Here is a 10,291-nt window from a genome sequence, read left to right as displayed (position 1 = left end):
TCAATATTTGAAATGACTTGCAAACAAAATTTACTTTCACCATATTTTAAAATAAATAACATTAATTTTGAAGCATATTAAAAGTGTATGTTTGAATTAGAGAAAATTTAAAAGCCGAAATCTATTTATTTGATCAAATTTATTGAGCTAGCAATACACAAATCCTTGTTTAAATATGATAAGAATACATGACAATTCAGTCACCTAGCCAACGCCATACTGGTTAGATAAGCATAAGAGCGTGGACTGAGGACAAGAAAACTCGTGTTACACAGAGTAACTAAACATCATGACGAGAGATCGACTTCCAGACCTTCAAAAGGTATTGAAAACGTCACTTACATTAATCAAAACATATAATACTAAATTCACTCGCTCAATTTTTAAGGTTTTAAGCGTTAAGTACACCAAAGACACCGAAGAAATCGAAATGGACATATTCAACGACAGCGAACTACATAAAATTTTATCAGAGGTAATTTATTTTTGATTTTTTAAACCACATTGATTGATCACATCGATTTTTAAACAGTCAACAAACAGGACGAAGCTATATAAACACCTATTATTCAATTAAATAGAGTTAACACTGAGTTCATCCAATTCTATAAAAGTCGGACTAACACATTTGACCTAAAATGTCTCCTAATATATTAGATATAGCCGTACACTTTGATGAAACGTCAGACATATGCGGATATAAACTAGTGCTCGCGTGCTAATTGGAGAAACAATGCTAGCAGTTTTATTAGTACGTTTATCCGGAGCTTCGTCTCAACGAGGTCAATGTACGCAATATGCACTCATGATTATTGTCATCCTAAATATTATATGCAGAATTTTATGACATTGAATTCAGCTACTATTGATTGAATATGTTTCCAAGTATCATTGATAATAATTTGACGTTGAGATAACAATCACATATACCGATGTTACAGGTCGAAAGAATACGAGGATGGCTAAATGAAATAAATGATAAAACTCAAAATATGAAAAATATATATAGTGATCCACTATATAATGTTTCTAAAGGTTAGTACTGTAATTTCAGATGATTTTTTTTATATTTATATATATGTATATATATTTTTTTCCACTTCAGATATGCAAGCCGAAATGGACTCAAATATGACAATGTGTATCGCGTTGGGATTAAAAGCATGTGGAGCCTTAAAAGAATTCGAAACACGCTTGGATCGCTTGAACGATGAAAGTGCCATATCTAGGATTACTAGAATACAATATATCACGACTAAACAACTGTGTTCAGACGCTCTTCACAGCCACGAGAGTTTTTTAAACAAATTTAAGAATAGTAAAATGTCACTATTGCGTCAACAAATAAAACTGAGTGAGTGTGACAATAATGTTGTTTTGCATTGACGAATTAATCAATGTGCAAAAAGCGAATTAATAATTTGCATTTATCTGACAAATGTAATTTTGCTCTTTGCATTGTACGTTTATGACCTTTTGTGTGTATTTTTATGAGATTACAAAATGTATGCGCACATTTCTCATTGCAGCTAATCAATCCATAACAGACGAAGAATGCCATAAACTTTTAGAAAATAATAAGACTTCAATATTTGTAGATAATGTGAGAAACAGTTCGTGAAAACGTAGTGTATTATTTAGATTGCGTTTTAATGATTATTTGAATTATTTCAGTATCAAATGGAGACGAAAGAAGCGTTATTACAATTACAAGATTTAGAAGTTAGACATAAAGAACTAAAAAAAATCGAAAACTCTTTGAGAGATGTGAAAGATATGTTCACCCAACTAGCATTTTTAGTTAACAAACAGGTAAATACTATTTCTACTATATAACAACGTTCGTGAATAATTATTTTAATCTGATAAGTATGTTATGAAGAGCCTGTACATACATACATACATTACGGAACACTACAATGGTAATCGATAACAATATTGATAATTAAACAACACCTTTAACTGATATTTGTTGATTAAAATTATACATAATTATCATTTGGATCTATTTTCTAGCAAGAACAAATAAATTCTGTAGAATATTTTGCAACTCAAGCATCTGACTGGGTGGACACTGGCAATGTGAAACTTGAAAAAGGAATACAATTAAAAAAGCGTGCTAACAAGGTTAGAAAAGTAACAAAGTGTATATTATAATTACATTTATTTTCAATATGTATAATAAATGCATATGTTTTCACCTTTCAGACAAAATCAATATTGATATGCACAGGAGCCGGAATTCTCATTGTATTATTTCTCATATTAATAATGTAAACGTCATACATAATATGTATATTTAAAATTAATATTTCATTGGATTTTTATTTTTTATTATAAATTTAACTTAAAAAATAAGTAAATTATATTCGACTGATATGTGGAATTTTATTTTGGAATACCAGTCACATTTGTCATATGTATATTTCATTCGAAATTCAAGATCCAATTACTTTTTTAACATATTTATATATTTCATAAGCTGATGGTCTATTATCAGGGTTATCTTCAGTAGCGAGAAGGAATATCGATAAGACATCATCATATTCCTTTTCATCTATGTCGTCTGGAATTGGTGGACGTGTACCTACAAAATTAAATCCTTACACTATTAAACTGGTATCCTACTCATAATATAAACATTAAAAATATATGTATATCATACCGTATGTTTGACTAGGTTCATCTATAAAACTTCCGTCAATTGATTGCATCGAGTCATTTGTTACACAACTCTCGTCTGCGGCATAGTCACAATGTGGCAATACCAGAGACATCATTTCCCAAATCGTCAGACCGAAACTGAATATGTCGGTTTTATTAGTAATTGGAGAATCGTTTAGTAGCACTTCTGGTGCCGCCCAACATTCCGTGCCTAAACCATTATAATCATATTTCAAAATTATACATCTTTGATCACTCACTAATAATAATTAGTCGCAATAACAATACTCGCCGATATAATCTGCTTTGCCTTTACTTTGATCCAATTTCCCATCTTTGTCCAAGGGAAGACTTACGCCGAAATCACACAGTTTACATATCTCAAAATTGCCGTTGACTAAGACATTGTAAGATTTCACATCACAGTGTAATAGAAATGCTTTCGTATGTATGTAATCAAGTGCGCTACTTATATCGAACATCATCTAAATATTTTTGAAAAAAAATGACAAAACTTCATATTATGTGGCCTTATTATTTCAATAAGAAAAAGTTCTATTTGAAATACTAGCCTTGAGCATGTTTTCCTTAGGATATGCTGCCAGTCCGTTCTCTCTACGTTCCTCGTTCATATCACCGAGAGATTTGCCACACTTTTCCATTGCTAAGCATGGTCGTCCGTCAGTCATAGCTGTTAATTTTCTGAAACCGACGATATTGGGATGATTCATCTGTTTGAGTAAGTCGGCTTCGGCCATTAAGCGCTTCCCATATATAGTCGTCTTCACGTGTGTTTTTAAGATACTTTTCACGGCCCAAGGCGATCGGAATTGGTTGACTCGAGGCGAACGGACCATTTCAAACACGGAAACACCTACAATTACATACAATCAGTATACAAAAGTTATGCCGAAAGTTGAATGGTCATCAATTAAGTAGTGAATTAGTACCGGCTCCGAAGCCTAGTTGATGATGCAACTTGGAGAGGGGTAGGGGTGTGGCTGGAGGGGCAGCGAGAGACTCTCTGGGGGCCGCGGCTCTCTGGGGGCTTCCTATCAATTCAGACATCTTATCACTGTGAGGGTTAACGACCAACTGACGAAATGACAGCCGTTTGAAATTTAACGGCAATAAAACTATATTTGACGACCATATATCACCACCACTAAAAAAAATGTAAATTTGTATTTATGTATATATGTACATATTCAGTATTTTGACCGGATTTCAATTTAAGCATTCTGTTTCAATTTAAGCATTATGTTATATTTCATTTTTTATCTTTTTTTTATTTTCTTCTTTTGAAGAAGTGTACGTTCTGGTAAAAAATATATTATTACCTAACAAAAGAAGAAATGAAAATAAAATAAATAAAAATTTTCAGTTGCACATAGTTTTTTCAATTAAACGAAACCGAGAATATTTTTTTATAAAACTTGTATTCATAAACATCATTTATTATATTAAATTTCTTTTGTTTTGTCTCTATTTTCCTTGTACACAAGAATTGTATACTAATGGTTATTTGAGGGAAAAATTATAAAATTTTTGGACGTGCAACACATTTTTTTTATACATACATATATATGGAGAGGAAACAATTGTTTTTCGTAGCGTCCCATTTTGAGTAATGGGAAATGAGGTCATCTTAGTTATTAGGGACCGTCCATAAATTGTGTGATAAAATTTGTGTATTGTTTTCATTCAACTGGCCAATAACTGTACGCTAGCCAATAAATATAGGTTGTGGCTATTTGCAGGTACTGTATCTGCGAATTATTGGCTATTTGCAGGTACTATATCTGCGACAGGCGCAAAGCTTTCTGCGCATGCGCGTGAACTTATAATCCGATTATAATTTCTTACATTTAATGTATGCTAGACTTGTTTAATCAATCGTTCATACTACGTCACTTTACGAATGTCAATTCACTTTAAAAAATGAAAAATGTAAATGAAAAAAAAAACAATGAGACATATGAGCTTATTTGTATTTATAAAACTTATCCAGTCGAAATTTGTCAAATGACAACTGATTACATCGCGCAGAGACGTCATGTCATATTAAGCTCCTCTCCTTCATCGTGAATAATATCAGCCAAAATGTGAAACATGTCATAGCAATCTTTAGAAACAAAAATCTTCCATGCTTTTAATTTTCGTTTCAACCCATCTGTATTGTCTGCCATTGTAAAATAAGATGACATTCTTCCGTGCATGGATAAGTTAAGGCCATTCAAAATGCAAAAAAGATCTGTCAAATAAGCTAGCTTGGCTATCCAGTTTATGTTTTGAAATAGTTCTGACATAGGTTGTTGGTTTTGTTGTAGTAATATAGCGATCTCATCCCTGAGCTGAAATACTCTCTTCAGTACTTTACCTCTTGACAACCAACGTATGGCAGCATGTGATTTTAGTCGTTTATAATCAGCCCTCATATCTGGGCATAGTATCCCAAATATTTTTTTTGTTTGCAGGGCTTATCTGTATATAATTTATATAATGGATGAGATGATTAAATATTGTCATAAGCTATTGTTTTAATTTTCAATTACGTCTTTGTCCGCAGACCGGCCACCGCCGGTCACGGATCAGTACTGGGCCGCGGACCAGCGTTTTGGTAGCACTGTTCTAGTTCAATAAAACGTGATCAGTGATCGATTCAGATTTTGAATCAGTCAGAGTTTGAATTTTCACATAAACACAAAAGTTTATCTATTGTTACTACTTGTGTACATGGATAAAGCAAAAAAAAAACACATTAGTCGTTGACCATGCGATATTCGTTGGCTATTTCAATTAAACTACTACATTAACATTTTTTGCATTGTTTATTTAGCAATATGATACAATATGCTTTTTTTCCAATTAACATGCAGCTGTCTGTCCTCCTCGGCACATTCTGCGCATTTATTGTTCCTTTCTTGAATTCCTTGTTCCTTGTCCAAGGAACAAGAATATTTATGTAGTTTTTATTATTTAAAACCCACTTGACTAGTGATTTTAGCATGATAAATGATTAAAGTGATTATATAGAAAATACAATATTTATTTTAGCAGTTGATCAATGAAATGTCAATTTTAAAATATGCAAAAAATATATAAAATTAAAGTATATTGTAATTTTTTCTTAAAAAAATACAAGTATTTACTGTAAGGAAAAAATATTCATTCTTTCATTTATCATGTTTAATTAATCATTTGTCATTGTATTCGTGATAAATACAATACAATAAAGTATTGCTGGCAATAACTCAATTCATTTATTTACCTTGATGATCAATAGATAGACATTATAATATAACTGTGTGTACATATATATGTATGTACATACATATATGTATACTGGTTTTGACCTTTGAATGTCAATATCGATCGATCTTCCGTACTATATAGTAATAAATCGCAATTAATTATTATAATAATTTAATTTTCAATAACAAAAAACAATTTAATATGTATGTACATATGTACAGATGTTAATAATTATTATGGAATATGTTGGTTGCAGTTTTTAAGATAATAAAAATGATGGGATATAAATAATGTACAAATGTATGTATTTTAAAAGATTATAAAGGTAAAAAACTTATATAAAAAATCACTTATTTAGAAAAAAAAACATATATAAAACGCCGCTTCAATTTAGTTTTCATTTTTTTCAACACTTTTGGGTATGTACATACATTAGGGTTGCCAACTGGGAAGTAAAAAAAAAAAAGAGTTCAAAAATATATAATTTGATAAAAAAATCATAGTAAACCATCGCGGCCATGCACACAATCACTCCTGTAAGTTTCATCGCAATCGGTTGAATGGTATAGGAAAGCATACGTAACAGACAAACAGACAAACATTGATTTTTATATATGTATGTATATAGATTTATGTATGTACATAAAATACGTTTAATAATAGTCATTAGCAGATCGCGACTTGAAATCATGAGAGTATTGCAATTTTTAAATTATACGAAAAATTCAAAACGATTTTAAAATTAGCAAATTCAGGTATTTAGAAAAATAAGTGGCAGTTTAATAATTGTTTTGTTTTGCAATTTTTAATAATATTTTTTTATTGAATAAATGAACATGCCATAACTAGATAAATGTATCTTTATGTTCTTTTTGTCAAACTTTGCAATGGCTGGAAAACAGATTGTTACGATTATCGTTGATCGGAAACGTCGCTAGCTAAAAGCCAGCCAGCTACCCGCCAATGCAGACATTGCTTTTGTCTATCGAGATATTCGTACGTGTCGCTGATAGAAAGAGATCTTAGTAAAACGCAGACAATGGATTCAGGTAACTCAGCTGCTAAATTTGAGGTAATATACACACTCACACCCCTTATTTCAGAATATATATTTTGCACATTTCTTATAATTTACATTTGTTATATAACATTGTATCAATAATTGTATCAAACATCGCTTACGCTGCTTTAAACCAGCAACATGGACTAGTAGTTAGCATATATTCTTCCATTTGGGCCTCGCTGTGATTTTATTTTTTATTCATATTTTGTTTTATTTTATTTTACTTTTTCTTTCTCCATTGTACATTTTATATACAATTTAAATTTTGTTCATTGTAAACAAAGAATGGGATTTATGGATTTTATTTTTGATTTTTACACTTTTGTTATTTTTTTTCTTTCTCTCTGAATGATGTATTATTTTCCTTTTGTTAATTTTTTATTATTTTATTTTACCATGTTTTCTGCTTTTGATTTTTTCCTTTATTTACAGTTTACTTGTTTTTATATCTTTTTCAAATGTAGGCCATTGTGGCGCATTAGGTTCTTCCTGTAATGCCACAATGGTCCAAAACTATTAAATAAATAAATAAATATTGCTGTGGTCAGTGTGATTATGAGTTCGAGTCACACTGGTTGCTGCTGTCCAGACCTTGGTTTGTGACCAGGTCGGTCGTTTCCTATCAGAGTTTGCCAATTTTTCTGATTTTCATTGAAACGATTACTGTAAAATTGGCTCTTTCCTTCCCATTTTTCTCGCGAAATCTTGAGTTATTGTGTTGTATCTCCAGGATTTACTGGGTTTCTCTGCATAGATGTCTCTGTGGATTACTGTTATATAAAAATTTGTATCGTTGTATAAATGTTTGTTGATCGTATTGTATACAATGTTTGCAATGCAGGTTCTAACACACTTACCCCCTCGACACATACCCCCCGGACACACACCCCCGGTCCTTACTTACATATATATATATATATATATATATATATATATATATATATATATATATATATATATATATATATATAATGTATATATAAATCAAGTTTGTCTGTTTGTCTATTTGTCAATAATTTCAAATGTTTTCCCGTATCCATCTGCGTTGTTAGGGTAAAATAAACAAACAATTAAATAATTTCAAATATGTTCACTGCCTGCGTTTTTGCGACAAACTATCATTACTGTAATAACGGGAACGGGGATTGCATGCGTTATCGTTGCATGAGTTCAGCTAATATTTTTTAAAAACTAAATCTTTAATAAAAAGTCAGTATCAGTGTTAATTTTTGCTAATCAGAAATACAGATATTAATAATACATATATCAGATTATTTATAAGAAATCAATAATGAATAATAAAAAATCAGCAATTAATAATAGAAATTTAAAATATACAAAACTCCAAAATCAATTGTATTTTAATCTCTATTTCTTTTCCTTTTCTCGATTTTACAAATTCCATCATGGATAGTCCAAAAATATTTAAAATATAATAATAATAGTATAACAATAATATATACTTCTATTAAAATTTACTTTCAATACCACAAAACGCAAACCCTAACTGGTGACTTTTTAGTCTTTTAAATTTATATTTATTCTATTTACAACAATAACTTGAAATTAAATACTGTTTATAAATTGAAATTCAATATGCTCTACCACACTCAATTTATTCTTATTTGTTACTTTATTTTATTATTAACTAGCTGTATTACCCGGCTTCGCTCAGTGTTTATAATATAAACCGCTTAAACATGACTAAGCTAATTTAATTAAAAAAAAAAAAATAAAAATAAAAATTAAAAAAAAAATTTAAAAAAAATTTAAAAAAAAATCAAAAAAAAAAATAAAAAAAAAAATAAAAAAAAAATCAAAAAAAAAATTTAAAAAAATCAAAAAAAAAAATCTTTTTTTTTTTTTGCCTTCTAGGGCTTCGCCCTCGGCACCCCCCTGAGCCTTTGCCTTCTAGGGCTTCGCCCCTCCACGCCCCATGAGCAATTGCCGTTTAGGGCTTCGCCCCCATGATCAGTTGCCTTTTAGGGCTTCGCCCCTCCGCGCCCCCATGATTCAAAGCCGTCTAGGGCTTCGCCCCCCTTAGTTAATGCCTTTTAGGGCTTCGCCCCTCCGCACCCCCATGATTAAATGCCGTCTAGGGCTTCGCCCCCCCTAGTTAATGCCTTTTAGGGCTTCGCCCCCCGCGCCCCCAAGATTAATTGCCGTTTCGGGCTTCGCCCCCCTTAGTTAATGCCTTTTAGGGCTTCGCCCCTCCGCACCCCCATGATTAAATGCCGTCTAGGGCTTCGCCCCCCCTAGTTAATGCCTTTTAGGGCTTCGCCCCCCGCGCCCCCAAGATTAATTGCCGTTTAGGGCTTCGCCCCCCTTAGTTAATGCCTTTTAGGGCTTCGCCCCTCCGCGCCCCCATGATTAAATGCCGTCTAAGGCTTCGCCCCCATGATCAGTTGCCTTTTAGGGCTTCGCCCCTCCGCGCCCCCATGATTAATTGCCGTCTAGGGCTTCGCCCCCCTTAGTTAATGCCTATTAGGGCTTGCGCCCCATGAGGCTGGGCCCCCCGGGCCCCCTTCGGGGCCCCACGGGGCTGCGCCCCTTGTGGCGCCCCCTTTTGAGCCCCATGGGGCTGCGCCCCATGAGGCTGGGCCCCCCGGGCCCCCTTCGGGGCCCCACGGGGCTGCGCCCCTTGTGGCGCCCCCTTTTGAGCCTCATGGGGCTGCGCCCCATGAGGCTGGGCCCCCCGGGCCCCCTTCGGGGCCCCACGGGGCTGCGCCCCTTGTGGCGCCCCCTTTTGAGCCCCATGGGGCTGCGCCCCATGAGGCTCGGCCCCCCGGGCCCCCTTCGGGGCCCCACGGGGCTGTGCCCCTGTTGGCGCCCCCTTTTGAGCCCCATGGGGCTGCGCCCCATGAGGCTGGGGCCCCACGGGGCTGTGCCCCTTGTGGCGCCCCCTTTTGAGCCCCATGGGGCTGCGCCCCATGAGGCTGGGCCTCCCGGGCCCCCTTCGGGGCCCCACGGGGCTGCGCCCCTTGTGGCGCCCCCTTTTGAGCCCCATGGGGCTGCGCCCCATGAGGCTGGGGCCCCACGGGGCTGCGCCCCCCGGGCCCCCTTCGGGGCTGCGCCCCTTGTGGCGCCCCTGGCGGGGCCCCATGAAACTACTCGCTTTGCGCCCCCGCGGGGGTGAATCCATTGAATCGAAAAAAACAAATCGGCGCCCATGGATCGAAAAAAAAAAAAATCGAATCACGTGTTCGATGACGTCACCGATCTACGGACGACGACGAAGACGACGACGAAGACGACGAAGACGACCAAGGATATTTACATACATACAAAGTCTCTTTCCAAATTATAGAT

General features: G+C 34.9%; 2 protein-coding genes across 2 annotated transcripts; one reads left to right on the top strand and one right to left on the bottom strand.

Moving 5' to 3' along the window:
- Positions 1 to 225: 225 nt before the first annotated feature.
- Positions 226 to 2,277, top strand: LOC143917432 (syntaxin-like). The gene is made up of 8 exons (XM_077438981.1): positions 226 to 322; positions 389 to 475; positions 942 to 1,035; positions 1,106 to 1,354; positions 1,530 to 1,603; positions 1,675 to 1,812; positions 2,017 to 2,127; positions 2,209 to 2,277. Exons 1-8 carry the CDS (start codon positions 290 to 292, stop codon positions 2,275 to 2,277), a joined length of 855 nt encoding a protein of 284 aa, XP_077295107.1. The 5' UTR covers positions 226 to 289.
- On the bottom strand, positions 2,150 to 3,755 carry LOC143913628 (lymphokine-activated killer T-cell-originated protein kinase). Its single transcript, XM_077433528.1, has 5 exons — positions 3,615 to 3,755; positions 3,237 to 3,538; positions 2,957 to 3,149; positions 2,666 to 2,875; positions 2,150 to 2,587 (listed from the first exon to the last, which is right to left on the bottom strand). Exons 1-5 carry the CDS (start codon positions 3,730 to 3,732, stop codon positions 2,439 to 2,441), a joined length of 972 nt encoding a protein of 323 aa, XP_077289654.1. The 5' UTR covers positions 3,733 to 3,755; the 3' UTR covers positions 2,150 to 2,438.
- Between the last annotated feature and the right edge of the window lie 6,536 nt (positions 3,756 to 10,291).

This window comes from Arctopsyche grandis, chromosome 1 (genome assembly GCF_051622035.1).
Source record: "Arctopsyche grandis isolate Sample6627 chromosome 1, ASM5162203v2, whole genome shotgun sequence".
NCBI classification, from domain to species: Eukaryota; Metazoa; Arthropoda; class Insecta; order Trichoptera; family Hydropsychidae; genus Arctopsyche; species Arctopsyche grandis.
The sequence above is the reverse complement of the archived record's forward strand: the minus strand, read 5'-3'. Positions and strand labels throughout refer to the sequence as shown.

Coding starts and splice junctions, on each gene's coding strand:
- LOC143917432 (XM_077438981.1), top strand. CDS start 290: ATGACGAGAGATCGACTTCCAGACCTTCAAAAG. Junction 476..941: donor TACATAAAATTTTATCAGAG/GTAATTTATTTT, acceptor CCGATGTTACAG/GTCGAAAGAATACGAGGATG. Junction 1,355..1,529: donor GCGTCAACAAATAAAACTGA/GTGAGTGTGACA, acceptor TTCTCATTGCAG/CTAATCAATCCATAACAGAC.
- LOC143913628 (XM_077433528.1), bottom strand. CDS start 3,732: ATGTCTGAATTGATAGGAAGCCCCCAGAGAGCCGCGGCCCCCAGAGAG. Junction 3,150..3,236: donor CTAAGGAAAACATGCTCAAG/GCTAGTATTTCA, acceptor AAAAATATTTAG/ATGATGTTCGATATAAGTAG. Junction 2,876..2,956: donor AGGCAAAGCAGATTATATCG/GCGAGTATTGTT, acceptor ATAATGGTTTAG/GCACGGAATGTTGGGCGGCA.